This window comes from Toxotes jaculatrix, chromosome 9 (assembly GCF_017976425.1).
Source record: "Toxotes jaculatrix isolate fToxJac2 chromosome 9, fToxJac2.pri, whole genome shotgun sequence".
NCBI lineage: Eukaryota > Metazoa > Chordata > Actinopteri > Toxotidae > Toxotes > Toxotes jaculatrix.
The window spans coordinates 1016847-1033666 of record NC_054402.1 but is presented as its reverse complement, the minus strand read 5'-3'; the positions used below and the strand labels follow the sequence as shown (position 1 = coordinate 1033666).

Sequence of the window (16820 nt, the reverse complement as noted above, 5' to 3'; positions counted from 1 at the left end):
GGCTGCAGGCCACTGCTCCACACAGGAAACTGGCTGGACTGTGGCGCCATCTTGCTGTCAGAACTGCTTATTTCTCTGTTGCATTTAACTGAAAGGAATTTGTGCTGGCAGTGGAAATGCAGATTTATAGACTTGGGATCCACCAATATAGGCTTTTGATGCCAATATTTTGTGCAGACATGCAGAATTCTTTAACAACAGATGAAGGTTTTCCTACATAGTTTGAGTCATGGCAGAGTAGAAGCCATTGAAAAGACCATAAGGATTATCATGATACTTTGCAAAGGCAAATTTATGAAGATACACTACAATATTTAATAGATTTGAATGTGCAAAGAAAATACCATTTCATCAGATTAAAAAAAAAACTTGTCTACAGCTGTGTTCAAGGAGAAACCTTCATTGCATCAGAAATTAATCATGTGACTATTTTACTAAAAAGCCACATAAATCTGAACGCGTAACTTTGAGACACAGGGCAGAGCCTAATCTACAGCGTGCTGCAAAACTCCTATCGCTGCTCATCCATAAAACAATTTTACAATCGCGAATGTTTCAACATAGAGCAGACTCTACTTTATCTCATACAAACTTTTGTCCTTCTTGATGACACAACTTCTTCAGAAAACTTTTTTGTCAGATTATTAGAAAACTACCGATCTGTAAATTGGGCACTTTCTTGTTGTTGCACAATAAAAAAAGCCACAGTCTGAGTAACAACATGAGTTCGAGTTTCATTCCTTCTGGATGAAGTCACTGTGCTAACAAGGCATAAAGGGAAAATGCTGTGTTGTACTCGAACACTTCCAAGAGCCGACTGCAGGACAAAAACACCATGTTTTTTTCATTTTTATTTCATTTATTCACTTTTGAAGTTTCTAATGTGTTCTCCTGCACGCACACACACACACACACACACAGTTTCTCCAATGCATGTGACTCAGATCCTTAAAAGAGAAAAAAAAACTCTTTATATCAGCTCTGCTTTTCTGAACCTGCTGCCAAACCAATGAAGTTACTAGCTGAGTTATGTAAATATGTACACAAACACAGCAACACAGTGTGAGCATAATCCCATTACATCTACCACAAGTTGACAGACACTGGCAGAAATTCCCCCCATGTACACTCTTATTATCCATGTCCTCATGTCCTCACACATTCTTTGTGTGTAACTTTCTGAGCTCAGAACGATGGAACATTGGCCTTAAAAGCCACTGGGATGAATCCACTTTATAATTTGTGTCACTATTCAGTTGATTCAGGATGTGTTCTTTTTTTCAAAAGACAATGTCCTGCCAAAACAAGTCTTGCGTTGTGCAATCTATCAATAAGACGGAGTGAATTAGTTGTAAATTGGCTCCCAGGTGAGTACACAAAGTCAAAAGTAAACAAATAAAGAAAACTAAAACACCAAACAACATGGCAACAAACTAGCTGTCATCCGTTTTGTTTTTCTTCTTTTTTTTCTTTTTCTTTCCCAAAACTTCCACTACGTCACCATATGCAGAGTCTATTGGTTCACATTTCACATTTACCTCCTCCACCTTCACCCTCACACTGGGCTCCACTCCCTCCTCCACCTCCTCTCGCTCACTGTCCTTCTTTTTCTTCTTTTTCTTCCTCTTCTGCTCTGAAATATCGCCCTCCTGGAAGGAGAGTTCCATCTTCACTTCGTCCTGAATTTCAGCTGCAGGTTCCTCTTTCACTCTTACCCCCTCCTCCACCTCCTCTCGCTCTGTCTTTACTCGCTTTTCTTTCTTTTTCTTTTTCTTCTTTTTCCTCCCTTCCTCTTCCTCGTGCTCTGCTTCTTCTATGAATCGTTTGACAACCAGGGGGCGACGGGTTGTAGACGAGGGCCCGAAAGCAGCTCCATCCAACTCGTTCTCTGCCTCGCAAGTCATCGTGGGGGTCTTACTGCCAAAGGGGTGGAATCGCTGTTTCAGCCCCAGTGGTACGGACGGTGCTGGAGCAGCAGGGATGACCTGAGGGGCCTGGTTGGCACTGCTGTCTCCGTAGCTCTCACACACATTTAGCAGACCTGAAAAAGTAGGACCAAAAACGACGCCATCTGACGACTGCTTATCGCTGGTGAGCAAGCGGAGCTCTGATGTACCATGGGAGGACGCTAGGATGCTGTAGATCTGCTGGCCACTCCTGGCCTTGGCTCCACCTGCAGCAGGGGAAACTTTCAGGGTCTGGAGACCTGAGAGGGGAACCTTGATGCCACTGAAACTGGATGGAGGGTGGAGAGACAAGGTTAAGTTTATTCAGCTTCAGAAGTTTACATCAAACTGCATCATTTTCTCAGCCAGCTGCTGGATTTGGTGAAGCTCTCTCAAGTTTCAGCATGAAGCCCATCTCCAGCTCCATCTGCTGGTCCCAACAGACACAAACTGCCCCACTGTCCATTACTACATGCTGAGTCTGTCTTACCTCTTCTGCTGCCACATAAATAGCTGCAGAGATTGTAAACTGAAACTACATAACGTAAGAGAGAAGAAATAACAAAATCCTCCTTAAATGCAAAGCTGAATTCATAAGCAATAAAATGCACCTCTGCTTCACACTAACTAAAAACACTCAAACACTCAGTGACTAAAGCCTTACGTGGTCAGGTATGACAAGTAGCTTTGCAAAACTACATACTGCTGTGTAACTGACATTACTGTTACTTCACTGACTTAATGGCTCTTATCTACTTGTAATACTATTGAGCTTTGTTTTGTGATTTCCTATTATTCTGCAAATGTAACTTGTGGACAGATTTATCGCTGTTCAGCAAATCTTGCAGTCTTACTTTAACCTACTGGACTGATTTAAGCAGCCTCAAAACTGGGAGAAAAAAGCAGGGATCCACTGTAACTGAAGAGGGATTTTTTAAAAACAGATTCATTAATCAGCTTGAGAGATTATTTGGAAGCACTAAAGGGGAAATGTATGAAAACCCTAAGATCAAATGTCCTACTGAAGTACACAGACAAAAACTACCTGTAAGAAAATATACTATAAAAGTTTGACAGCAGACGAGAGACAGAGATAAGGAAAGAGATGACAGGGTGAAGACGGCACCCACCATTCTGGATTAAAGCTGGCAGGAGTTTTAATGAGCCATAACTCATTCTTGTTGTTCTTCAGACTCTCTGTTACAGTGCTGCTGCAGGGCTTATGGCAGAAAGACACAAAGTCAGCAGGACACTGGTGCCTGGAAGTCTTCTTATCTGTGGATCCAAACAGCACACCTTCATCACTTCATCAAATAACAGCAAGAATTAGAAATACACAGAACAGCACAGAGGAAGAAAACCTGAATGAATGTTATATGTGTTGTATGTAGTTAACATAGTTTGTTCTCTCTCCTTAGAGTGAAGATTGGAGGACAAGGCTCTGATAAATGCAGAGCATCATTCTGAGCGAGAACTAGACTGGTTACACAGTTTTCCTGAAACGTATCCACACTAATAATAAAAGAAAAAAAATCTATTTAAATGAGTCAAAGAGAAAAAATAAAGGGGCTAGCCCTAAAAATGGCGCTCAGTTACAGCCTAGCGTACTGCGTATTTTTACTGAACTGCGATGTATTTCTGAGTGAAAGTGCCTTCGTGAAGCTGGTCTAACTAAAATAACTCTTAGCATATCAGCCAACACAGACCAACTTCAGTGAGTGCCAACTCACCGGGTTCTTTTTGCTTTACAGGTGCTTTTGTAGCAGGAGTGTCCGCTTCGTCTTCGCTCGATGAAGATGATATGTCTCTTGGCATTTTTATGTTTATAAGTTCTCGCAAACCACTGAAATGAACACTTTTCTACCTCGAAACGCGTGGCTAACGGGGACGCACATGTGTTGACACAAAATGAACTGTGACCTTTCATTACATCACTTCCGTCCCAGTTTTGATTGTAGTTCCACGGTCAGACTCGACTGCTTCGTTTGCGTTGACAAAACCAGGGAAGAAAACTCCAACACCCATAATGCCCCTCGCAAGGTTACGTAACGTCCCAGCGTCCGTTAGAGAAGCAGTTGACAGCAGTGGAGAGCAGGCCGAAGTGGGTAAACAAAATAAACATATGAAAAAAAAGAGCGAAAACAACCCAGAAGTTTGAGCTAATTTTGTATCCGTAGAATGTGTAACATTGTTCTGACGCGGTTTAAAGTCCGTTAAAGAAGCAAGTCGGTGGCAAAGAGAGGGCGTGCACCTGTCAAAGCTAAATAGGTTAACGCAGCTAACGTGTGCTAGCACGTTAGCAAGCTAGCTAGCTTGTCGAACCCGTTCAGGGTAGCTGCCTGGCCGGCCATGTCGTCCCCTTCCTCCTCCAGGCGCCAGTGGTGCTACCTGTGCGACCTGCCAAAGATGCCCTGGACTGTGGTGTGGGACTTCAGCGAGGTGGTCTGCCGTGGCTGTGTGAACTACGAGGGTGCTAATCAGATTGAATTCTTGATAGCGAGCGCCAGACAGTTGAAACGAACTCACGGGATGCAGGACGGTAACGTCAGGTCACCTGGTCCCTCGCCCAATAAGCACGGCACATCTGGCAGAGGAGAGGCGGCAGCAGACGGGGGCAGGCCTCACGCCGACCGCTTCGACAGGGGAGGAAGAGGAGAAAGCACCGGGTCAGCGGTTCGCGTGCCGCCCAACGGGCTGCACCGTGACGGGCAGCCGCCTCAAGAAGTGAACCGTCAGAGCCCAAGCGGCAGCCGGAGACCCATGCTGGGTGCTGCCATCCCTCCTAGTCTAGTAACTCAGAGCATCGCAGGGATTCCCCATGGGCTACTTGCGGGCATGCCGGCGGGTTTGACCGCCAGAACAACCCCCATGAGCAGCCCCATGATCTTCCCTGCCCCGGTGCTGGCCGAGATGAGCCGCAGACAGCTGGGAATAGGTATGGGGATAGCCCCTTTTATCACTCCTGAGCTGGAGCGAGAGCTCAGTTCGTCCCAGAACCAGCCTAAGACACAGACGCAGGTCCACACTGCTGTGGCTGGCAGCAGCGCCAGCAAAAGTACAGGCCTCCCTTCCTCGTCCTCCTCCATGGCAGGAGGTGTGAGTCAGACAAGCCCCAAACCTGCTTCATCTCCAGCCAGGCAGCCACGCCCCCTAGCCGCGAGGTCCGGAGGGGAGCCCCTGGGATCTAGCACCTCAGCGGAAGCAGCCACCACAGCTGCAGCGTTACCCCACGCTGGTGCGTCTGAGCTGGGATCAGCGTCCACCAGCAACACCCATTCCACCGGAAATACTCTGTCCTGCACCTTGTGTCACGAAAGGCTGGAAGACACACACTTTGTTCAGTGTCCATCAGTGCCAGGGCATAGGTTTGTTTGATATTTTTGTTTTGATACAATTTGTGAATTCATTTTTATTTTTATTTTAAATTCTTTGATTTTTTTGGGCTTTCAGTTTGACCGTGTAAGCAGTTTAAGCCTGCATTTGTTATTTTTACATTTCTTTGACTAACATATAATGAGTTACTTGAACAAATAATTGGTTATTAATGAATTAACTTATTTGTTGGTATCTCTAATAGTTAAACTTGTAATAATCTGTCTTTTCTACCTCCATCAAATGTAGGTTCTGCTTCCCCTGCACCAGGGTGTACATCCAGAGCCGACGGGGAGATGGGGAGGTGTACTGCCCCTCTGGAGAGCGCTGTCCGTTGGATAACTCCCCCAACAGTCCCCCTTGGGCCTTCATGCAGGGAGAAGTCTCCACCATTCTGGGCACTGCTGGAGCAGGAGCTGCATCAGCTGCTGCGTCTGGAGCTGGGTCAGGGTCTGGAACTGCACCTGCATCTGGCGCCGGGAGCGGAGCTGCCAGTGGAGCCGGATCTGGGAGCGGAGACGTCACTGTCAAGAAAGAGAGAGAGACGTGATGGTGATCTCCATGGAAACTAAGACTCAACACAGCAGCAGGCAGGTCCACAGACACCTGAACTCCTGTTCTCTGGTCTAGCACCAATGTACCAGAGAGCACCTTAGTTTACTCCGCCAGACTTTACTCTCTGACAGTAGCTGCAGGCTCTGAATGTGGATGCTTGTGAATGCCTAACTGTTAAATACACACAATGTTTTAATTACAACTTAAGTATTTCTATTATTGTTTTATCAATATTTTTATGTTGACTTATTAATTTAACATTTTTTTAATCATCCAGGGCATTGGGGATACTGGAATAATAATCCAGTCAATAAATATCTGTGTTTGCTTTTTGTCACCCCAGAGTCGTATCGCATACCAAAAGGAGATGTCTGCACTGGACCGCTGACAGATCCAGTAGAGAGGCATCGCATCGACCCACAGTTCAAAAACCTCTTTTACGCAGGTCTTCACTGCACCTACTCACACCGCCCAGTTTCATCAACATCATCTGACTGAAACGTTGCAATGACTGCCTTCACAATCGTCATCATTCATTTCCGTTTTTCACGCTGACTTTCCAACTTTTAACCAAAATTCGGATGAAAAATCAAATTTCATGAATCACTTTAAATTTCCAAGTGTATCCGTTGTATTGCGAGCTCACCCTCACCAACTCAGCGGAGATCTACATGAAATAACAGCACAACTTTATCAAGACAGCGAATGTTGTAACTGAGCATATAAATGATATCCAGGTCCAATCACCAGCTGAACAGTGGCTACTTCTGTAGAGTTAGCAGTAGTTATGCCAGTTGAAACAGTTGATGGTGGCCACATTAGCACTGGCAGCTTTACTGTTAGCAGCTGGGAATAAACAGGCTGAGGCAACACACAGACGACACCGCAGCACATGCAGCAAGCGGTCAGATCTCAGACGGTAAATACAGGTTCGGAGCTGAAACAGGTTGGAAGTTAACTCTTAGACAAAATGCCGTTTTCCCTGCCAGTGCTTGGTATAAATTTAATATTTGTGCTTCAACAAATACAATTTAAATGAACAACTGACATGAAATTGACAGTTTGACGACAAAGTGCACCTTAAATTTGAAATACAGATTCATTGTATTTTTATTGTTAAATGACTGAATCCGTGTCCTGGCTCACAATCAAACGGAAAAACTCTACACGGAAACACCTAAACATGCGAAGCGAAGCGAGGTGTGGACAGAGCGCTAGTGGTGACATCTCTCGGTACATGTGTGCATTTGTTTTTTGTCCACTTTGACTCAGAGAAAGGAGAATGTTTGCTGTGTGGAAACAACCGGTTCATCTGGCAGAGCATCGACGAGCCACAGACTCTGTTTGACTGTATGTAAATGTTGCTTTCATATAAGATCCAGCCCAGCCTACACTTTACCCCGAATGTATATGACAAGATATCTATTGATAGACCTAGGACTATATTTTATACTAGAATGTTAAATGTTCTGTACTGTGTAGACCTATAATAGTATGTATGTGCAATCTTTAGTCATAGTATATGCAACAGTTTGGAATATGTCATTAAAAATGATTGCGTATCTTTTCCTTAACCTCTCTCAAAACTACGAGACAGCTTCGTATGATGTGACGCTTCTGAGGAATCAGTATTCAAAAGTAAATTCTGAAATCATCAGCATTACAACCAACTTATGCTGATTTAAGCAAACAACCACAGAAGTCTGTTGAGTTTCTTTTCAGTTGAACAAATGTGGATGACCACACACACAGTACATCTGATCCTGTTTTGTCACATTTTCAGACTTTGACAGTGACATGAATAAGTTAAAGGACTTAATGTTCCTTAATTGAACAATTCAACATTTTAATACTCGTGTTAAAAGTGATTCTTTTTTTTTTTTTTTTTTGGTGGATTCTTTATGTGCAGTGCGTATAGAAGCACAGACAATCCAAAGGTAATTTTATGTCCAAGCTGATGTTTCTGGATGTAAATGTTTTATGGAAAAATATATATATATTGCTATACTTCTTAACCGGTTTTCTTCATCAAGCCGTTACGGTTTACAGGCCCCTGTGGTCTACTGTACTTGTGGGATTTTACATAAAAAAGTCTATAGTATTCAGCAGACATGGGCCTATATCCCACAGATCAGGTCTGTTGTAGAGAAATGTCTGAAGAAGTGGAGTTTAAGTTTAATATGCACTGATACATCATGCAATCCCTTGTTAAGTGCCTTTTTAAAATGTTTACCGTCTGTTTGTGTGTCTGGAAACCTCAGGGGAAGTAGGAGTGCAATGGCTTTTTTATTGTCTAGTCAATGATTAACCTGAATCTGTTTCCCTTCAATCGCCATCAGACGGCTTTTGCTTTTATCTGAAGCCTTTGTAAAGTCAGTGGGCCGTTCTTTGTCTGGATACGGCCTCTCATCGTCTCTCCCTCTTTCTCACTGTTCAGTTTCTTTTCATTTGTGTTATTTTTAGAACTGTTGGTTTTACTGCAGCTTCATGTACAAAATAGGAACAAAAATAGAAAAGGAATAAATGGGATGGAAACTTGCTCTTTCGTTTCTCTGTTTGTTGAGTTTCATTTTAATTTAATCACGTGATTTTCACAGTTTAATCATATTTTATATCTTGTTCATGAGAAAATCAAACAGAAAATCAAATCATTTCTTCTTTTTATTAACCTACATGCTCTGAATATGAGTTTGTGTATGAGGTTAATGTTCAGGTCTTGATTAAGATCCAGCAGCTCTGATCTTAATGACTTTAGCATCCAGGTAAATTCAGCCCGGTTTAACAGAAATGACGAGGCTCCTTTCAGGGTCAGAGTCTGTGAAAGGACCTGCATTTAATTTACTTCATTCTGAAATCTTTGATTAAATAACAGAGGGAAATCTCTAGACTTTGAACCTAAACGTAAAACGTAACACAATGCAACACACAAATACAGATGCAGGTGGAGCTGTGTTTTTTGTGGTGGCCACATGGTGGCGCTCTTACACTCAGCCTGGCTGAAAGCGCAGGAGCTGCTGGACAAGTTTTTATCAGATCCAGGATGTTTATGGCCTGAAGAGCCAGCGAGCTCTTACAATTACATCCAAGCAGAAAGAACTTTTACAAGTGAAATGCTCTTTTTCAGCCAGACGGACTCTGATCTGACAATTTCACTTCTGCTCCATTTTCTAAGTTGGTTTCAAATGTAAAACGAATCAACCTCAATCCAAATCCATAATCCACTTTTTTTTTAAATTAAATGATATACTCTTTCTGATGAGAAGAAGAGGATTGCGGGGGGGGGGGGGGGGGGGGTAATTATTCCTCCCCACCGTCCGGCCGTCGTGCTCCTTGCAGGCCGATCTGTCGTTTCCTCCATTAGTGTCAGCTCGTTACGGCCATTGTTAAACCAATTATAGAGGTGTTAATGGAAGATACAGAGGCCATTGGCATGAAAAACGGCCCGCAGAGAGGGGATATGGCTAAATGTGAGTTGGGGGGGACCTTAAAGGAGCATCACAGAGATGCGTATTAAGGGGTAAAGTTGGAGCTTGACCCATCAGCCTCCACCTGAGGACATGTGTGTCCTCAGTCCTATGATTATTGTGGTACCAGTTGAGGACAAAGCTTTACCACAATTCTCCGTTTTACAAAGGAGCAAAGCTGGGGCGGAAACATGTAAAGTTACAGAAGGGATGAATATGAATCGCAGTCTAATAAACTGATCAGCGACTGTAAACGATGCATTTTGATTTATGCTCCTTCATTCATGTGAAGATCTGAAACCTTCTGAAGGAGTTTGGGGTAAAGACTCTCTGTCATTCACAGAAGCTCAGACCTAAAACGTCCTGGATGAGACGCAGCCCTCAGAGAACCTGTTCATTCCCATGTGATCGTGACTTGGATTATAATCCCACAAAAATCCGAATGAGAATAATCTTTACTGTCACTGCAGAACACGAGTTGTACAGTGCAACGACAGAAATAAGTGCATCTGCCCTGTCAGAGTTTTCAAATCATCGTTATATTCAGCACAGTTCGTTCAGCGGAGACGGAACTTTTCTGAACATGACCAGAGGCTGGAGGTCAAAGTTTACCTGCCTTTACCTACAGCTACATCATCACCAGATGAAACAAAAACTCATCTCTTTCAGGCTTAATTACATCATTACAGACACTGAGGTGTTAGCTCATTGCACGTGTTAATCGACTTGACAGCCTTTTGCAAACAGGCGATAATCGCGGTGACTTTCCAGGTGACGGCCTGTGGAGAGTCTGATTGGCTCTATGTTTATATAGATATAGAGAGATACATATAGATAGATATAGATATATAGATAGATATATAGATAGATAGATATAGATATAGATAGATAGATAGATAGATAGATAGATAGATAGATAGATAGATAGATTCTATCAGAGCTGCAAGTGAAATATCACGATAGGAAACATAATGACTGGCTGATAACTCTGAAGATATTACAGCAGATTTTTGGTTGAGTATCAGAGGAAAACAGCCACCAACAAATAAAATCAAGTGTCCTGAAGACGCGGCAGAAGGTGTCTCCCCTGTAAATTGGTATTTTCAGCTGCTTCTTTAACTCTCGGCTGTTTCTGCTGTGTTTTGCTGCATCTGCGCGCTGATGTTCCTTCCTGTTATTTCTTATTTCCTCGGGGATCTTTTCTCACCGTCTAATCCCGTCGACCTCCCGCCTGCGCATCAATTACATCTCCATTGATTGGCCATTAGGCCGAGGCATTGACATTCACAGGCCTCCGTCTGCACCGAGGCCTGATGTGTATTCCACAACACAAGAGTCCGGCTCTATGCATTACACCAGGATTACATTATTTATTGTATTCCTCTGTGGCGGCGGGCCGTGAATGTCTCAGAGAAGCGGACGGGGAAAGGACGCAGTGCCGAATTCACGCACAGAGCATCAAGTTGAGCCAAACGGAAATCACTAAACTGTTGATCTTTAAGCAGCATTTAGAGTTTCAGTGATGAATAATAGGGCAGGCCACTCATTTACGCACGGACGCTTCGTCTGTTGGTCCTTTAAGTTCTGATACGGATCTTGTTTTATGCTTTGGTGTAACAGTAACATTTCAGTTACTGTGGGACGGTCTGTTGTGTTTAATTACTGTGGGACGGTCTGTCGGCGCGGACTGAAGATCTTTGCTGTTTCAGAAACTGAAAGAAGTTTAACGGTTATTACAATTAAGTCCTCAGAGAATGTGTTAAAGGCTCACAGCCCCAGAGAAGTGATAGCCGAGGGAATTAACAACTTTCACGCCCCTCACCGCGCGCACGCACGCACACACACACGCACGCACACACACCGCAGAACTCACTGTCCATACCAGTCAAACTCGTTCAGTCTCAATTTTGCTGTCGTTGTTATTTTTAATATTCGGTAGATCAAAAACTAAGCGTATGTGGGACAGCAGTCATTCCTCCTGGCTGCCCCGCTGCAGCCGCCGGGCCAATATACAGCACGCCAGGGGGCCACATAGCCTTTTTGCAGGGCCCTTCCTGAATCCCACACGGTATTCAAATGTCAGGAGCGGGGCGGGACCAGCCGGCACATTATAAGAGGAGGGCGTCCAGGTTTCTACACTGTATTTGCGCGCATCCCCTTCACCTGCGTCCCGAGGCCCCGTTAGACAGAGCAGAACGGGCCAGAAGAAGAAGCAAGATTAAGCTTATGAAACAATGGATGACTGACAAATAAGAAATATTGACTTTACTATTCCCACGAACAGAGCGTCACATCACTCTTTGATTTTTTTTTTGCGCACACATTTTTTCGCTCGAGATATTTTCTCCCTCTTTCTTCGAAAAGAGACAACTTCGAGTTTGGATTTTTCCCTGAAAATTTCCAATTTTGCGAAGGATTTTATAATTATTTTTTATTTTTTGAATTCCCAGAAAATCCGGTCATAGATAAGTTTTTCCCCTCCAGAGATTTGTGTTGGGGATGTTGAGCTCTGTGAAGATGGAAACCCATGATCTACCAGAGTGGAATACTTTCTACAGCGAGGCCAGTGAGGTAAAGGCGCATTCGCAAATAAGAGATAATTTATAAATCACACTGTTTTTATTTCTCCGAGATGTAAACAGCCTGATATGTCTCAGTTTCTTCTTGGATGCAAGAGGAAAAGTAATGACAAAGTTTTACGTGCGCACGTTTTCGGCAGGACTCGAAAAAAAGCTGTGGTCAAATATTACAAATTATAAAATGATATTATAGAGACTTTACATTAAAAACCCTGAGCGTTTATAGTAATAATATCGGAGTGTGATAAGAATTAAAATTACTTTGAGTACAACAGAGTAATACTGAGTATCCAGGCGCGCTTTGAATTTTGACGGGAATATTTTGGTAACGCCACAAGAGGAAACTACGAAAAAGTTTTCATTTATTCTTCTATAAATATCCCAAAACTTATATAAACAATAATAAAAATTGAAAAATAAAATATTTGAGAAACTGCTCTTTTCAATACACCCAATTATCCGAAGCCGCTAAAACACTGACTTTGCCTTCAAATGTTTTGAATAAATTACTGATATATGTAATACAGATTTAAATATAAACATTCAGTCACTAAACTGCGCATTAAATCCATTTTTGGGAAAGATGCTGATGCGTCCTTTCTGTCTCCGCAGCCGCTCGAGTGTTGCGACAATTCATTTGAAAATGTGGCAAAACGTTTCTCACTAATTGAATTAGAGTTAATTCTATCAGCAGCTTCAGTTCTCACCTCAGCTCGACCTGATGAAATCACCAAGAAGAAAGAGTCTGATAATATTTAACCAAAGATCAGTGAGTGGGCCCAGATACCGTCTGTGCTCCGTGGATTTAGGTTTTTTTTCGCCTATTAAAATAAGTCCTTCATGTAAACGGCGTTTTGAGAGTTCACCAAAAAGTTTATTTGAGCGATTTAAAATAGAATGATTCATCTTTTTCAAACGAAAATAAATGGAGCCGGAAATAATAAAACTCCTCCACTTTAGCTTAAATAGTGAACAACTTGTTTTTTCCATGGAAGCGGCGGAGGAGGACGTCTGAACCGAGGCACCGTGACGCGCTTTTTACGCATTTTCAGGTTAACATGGCTGTGTGAAATCCATGTCCTCTCCCCGCGCACTGAGAGCTTCATTGTGCATTGATAAGGAGAGACTTTTTTTTAAACGGAGAGACAACCCGTTGTCCTTTGACACGTAACAATCATTTTACAGAGGAAAATGATTGCTGTGGTCAAATATTAAATAAATATTAAAAATAAAAATGAAATCCAATAATCACAGCAGAACTGTTTGATGTTATTTTGTTTTCAAAAGTTTAAAAATTAAAATTCATTATTTGCTGATTAGACTAACTGCTTGTAAATAAACAGATAACTCGTCTGTTTTTCTTGTGAATAACCAGAAGTTTTTGTGTTTATCTTTGTCTCCAGATGTATTCCTCTCCCAGCACTATGAACTCTGGTCTGGGCTCCATGGGCTCCATGGGCACCATCAACAGCTACATCAACCTGAACCCGGCGACCGCCTCCCCTGCAGGTATGAACATGGCGTATCCCAGCTCCAGCCTCAGCAGTTCCCCGCTGGCCTCCATGGGCTCCGGGCCCAGCCACATGTCCCTCTCCCCGGTGGCCTCGTCCCTCAGCTCAAGCTCTCTAACCCAGCTGGGCCCCGCTGCTCCCGGCTCCCTGGGCTCCTTGTCCCACTACCAGAACATGGGCCAGTCCATGAGCCAACTGGGATACCCCTCCACTGCAACCCTGAGCCGGGCCGGGCCCAAGGAGATTCCCCCGAAGCCCTACAGACGCTCCCTGACCCACGCCAAGCCACCGTACTCATACATCTCCCTCATCACCATGGCGATCCAGCAGAGCGGCAGCAAGATGCTCACCCTGAACGAGATCTACCAGTGGATCATGGACCTGTTCCCCTACTACCGTGAGAACCAACAGCGCTGGCAAAACTCCATCCGCCACTCGCTCTCCTTCAACGACTGCTTTGTGAAGGTGGCTCGCTCGCCAGACAAACCAGGCAAAGGTTCTTACTGGACTCTGCACCCGCAGTCAGGCAACATGTTTGAGAACGGCTGCTACCTGAGGCGCCAGAAACGCTTCAAGATCGAGGACAAGATGGCAAAGAAAGGAGGCAAGAGCCAGGAGGTGAGCTCAGAGAAAGGAGGCCACAATGGAGATCACCTGTTGGAGGATCGCAGCCCCACAGGAGGATCAGAGGGAGCCGACTCCGCCCACTCAGACAACTCCCACCCAGGCTCTTCAGACGACCAGTCTCATCCCCGAAACTCCCTGGTTCCACTAGACTGCCCTCCGCTGTCCTCCTCACACCTCCACAGCCCGCCAGTCTCCCTGCCTCCCTCCTCCTCCACCTCATCATCCATCCCTCCATCCTCCCTGTCCCTCTCCGCCACCTCCTCCACCTCCTCCAACCCGCTCCTCCACTCCCATTCCTTAGCGGGTAGCACCCACCTCCTGCCCAGCGCCATGCAGCAGCACATGGACCTACAGAGTGACGCCCTCAAGTCCCTGGACCCCCACTACAACTTCAACCACCCCTTCTCCATCACCAACCTCATGTCGAACGAGCAGAAGATGGACCTCAAGTCCTACCAGGACCAGGTGATGGCCTACAACGGCTACGCCGGTGGCTCTCCAGTGGGAGCCAAGCAGATCTATGACAGTCCCGGGCCAGCTGCCATGGACTCAGGTGCTTATTACCAAACTCTGTACAGTCGCTCGGTGCTCAACGCCTCCTAATATGGACATTCACCCACCCACGCACACACACACACACACCTGTCTATAGTGATGAGCCAAGATGGAGACTTCTCTTTCCCTCTCCCTTTTCTAAAATGGACACCCAAGCTTCTCTTTATCTTCCTCTTTCTCTCTCTCTCCCTCTCTGGCTCACGTCCAGTGGCCTTGGAAGAGACTCATTAAAATGGCTGCCGAGTTCGAAGGACTAAAAAATTCTTTTTTCTTTTACTTGCTCTGAACTGGAAGAACCTGGAGAATTCACAGAAAAATGAAGCTGGATGACAGGAAGTCTTAGTGATGATGAAGACATTTGACTCGTCTGTGTGTAAGTCCATACAGATGTCAGATCCCGTCTTTGCCTGTCGCAGGAGCACTGTGTGTGGCAAAATTGGCTTTGTACAAAATGTAAATAGAGCTAATGTGGGGGGAAGAGGATATTTGCATTTATTTATGAAGGGAATAAAATTTTAATATATCTTGTATAGCGCTCTGTCGACCAGTTACAACCCAAATGTGAGTTGTTGTAGTTTTTTAACCAAAGACAGAGAGAAGGAGGCGAGTTTCAGGTTACTGCTTCAGGCAGGTGTTACTGCAGTGGGAGACAGTTTTTTTTGTTACAGCATTTCACACTACGTTCTGTCATTTCTGTCAGATCAGGCATCCGTCGATGTAAATGTAGCTCATGAAGTCTGTACTTTCAAAAAAATTTTTAAAAAAGTTTAGTTTGATACGGAGAAAAAAAAGCCATTTCATCCTCTGGAGCAGAGAGAAAACAGAAGTTAAAAAAAAAAATCCTCTGCAGCCAGAAGGAAAGAGGCAAAGTAACTGTGGTAAGAAAAAAAAAAACAAAAAAACAAAACAAAAAAAAAAACAAAAAAAGTATGTTGTGTTTGTTTTTCATGGCCCCAAATCATTTCCTGTTGTTACCTATATGAGAGCATTAAAACGAAATGCTTTTCCACAGACTGTAACATTTAGAATAACAGATAGTTGGTCAGGTGCATGGGGGAGCTCTGTCAGTTACTAAGACAGAGGAAGGGAGGAGAGATGCACTATGGGAGGATTTACATACAGTACTTTGCACTATGGAGCTCCCACTGGTCAGGCGGGCTGATAGTGTGTGTGTTTGTGTGTGTATGTGTTACAACAATACCTAGGGACGTCCCCTTACACTGTCAGTGTAACAACGTTAAAGGGTGTCAAATAACCCTCGCTGTCCAAAAAGTTGATAAGAGATCGATGTATCAATGATCTATTGAAGGATTATTCTGATGAACAGCAGAGGACGCAGAGGTTTCAGGTCACATGATGTCCTTCGTGGAGCATATTGTAGTTTCAAAGAGAAATGTTTTATTTAAGCTATGTTCCTTTTCAAACTCTGAAAGCGTGCTGATATAATATATTGTGTTCTGTTGTTGGTTTAGATGTGATTAAAATGATTCGTGTTTCATTTTTCTTATTAAAAAGGCAAAAAATGTGGGAGAAACGGTGCGTTTGTTTTTCTTTTCCATCAGCGTTAGTGAATGAAGTGTTTGTGGTCAGTGTGGATACCAGCTGAACTCAGAGCAAATTAAAAACCCTACGTTCAGTGTTAAATAATAATAATGTCCTCCAATTGACTTTTATTACATTTTTAGAAAAGCTCACTCAAAGCAAGGCTCAGTCATTCTCACTTCATTCTCTGCACCTGTCCACAAACGACCAGTCAGTGAAACGAATGCTGCCACAGTCATTTTTTTTTCCAGTTAAAATGTGAGTTTCCAGATGACGCAGTTTTATAGGAAGGACCTCGACGACTCGTCCCAGTCAATCAATCAATCAAACTTTTTTTTCAGCTGGCTGGCGAGGCGGTGCTGCAGGGATAGCAGGGCCTTGTTGAAACAGCTCCTGACCAAATGACTGTGGTGTGTGACATGTAGGACTGGTAGACTAAACACGGCTGGATCACGCTGAGCGCCTCAAAGCAGACCTCTGCACATGCAGGCCATCAGCCCAGGCAGCATCACACACACACACACGCAGCAAGACCCGGACTACTCCAAAAACTACTGGCCTGCCTCTGACCCTGCACTAAAAAAACTATCAGCAAGTCAACAAAACAAAAACGGGGAAAGAAGAAGTCGAATATTTTGCTCTTTAATCTTTTCTGTGTCTGCTCGGCCT

At 43.9% G+C, this 16820-nt stretch overlaps 3 protein-coding genes across 3 annotated transcripts; 2 read left to right on the top strand and 1 right to left on the bottom strand.

Annotated features, from left to right (window-relative positions):
• Positions 1 to 377: 377 nt before the first annotated feature.
• On the bottom strand, positions 378 to 3932 carry polr1g (RNA polymerase I subunit G). Its single transcript, XM_041045765.1, has 3 exons — positions 3677 to 3932; positions 3077 to 3221; positions 378 to 2235 (listed from the first exon to the last, which is right to left on the bottom strand). The coding sequence occupies exons 1-3, from the start codon at positions 3759 to 3761 to the stop codon at positions 1434 to 1436; spliced, it is 1032 nt and encodes a 343-aa protein (XP_040901699.1). The 5' UTR covers positions 3762 to 3932; the 3' UTR covers positions 378 to 1433.
• A 78-nt stretch (positions 3933 to 4010) lies between these two features.
• On the top strand, positions 4011 to 8412 carry irf2bp1 (interferon regulatory factor 2 binding protein 1). The gene is made up of 3 exons (XM_041045764.1): positions 4011 to 5311; positions 5568 to 5908; positions 6217 to 8412. Exons 1-2 carry the CDS (start codon positions 4296 to 4298, stop codon positions 5866 to 5868), a joined length of 1317 nt encoding a protein of 438 aa, XP_040901698.1. The 5' UTR covers positions 4011 to 4295; the 3' UTR covers positions 5869 to 5908; positions 6217 to 8412.
• Positions 8413 to 11497: 3085 nt separating this feature from the next.
• Positions 11498 to 16134, top strand: foxa3 (forkhead box A3). Its single transcript, XM_041045763.1, has 2 exons — positions 11498 to 11908; positions 13320 to 16134. The coding sequence occupies exons 1-2, from the start codon at positions 11837 to 11839 to the stop codon at positions 14655 to 14657; spliced, it is 1410 nt and encodes a 469-aa protein (XP_040901697.1). The 5' UTR covers positions 11498 to 11836; the 3' UTR covers positions 14658 to 16134.
• The last annotated feature ends 686 nt before the right edge of the window (positions 16135 to 16820 follow it).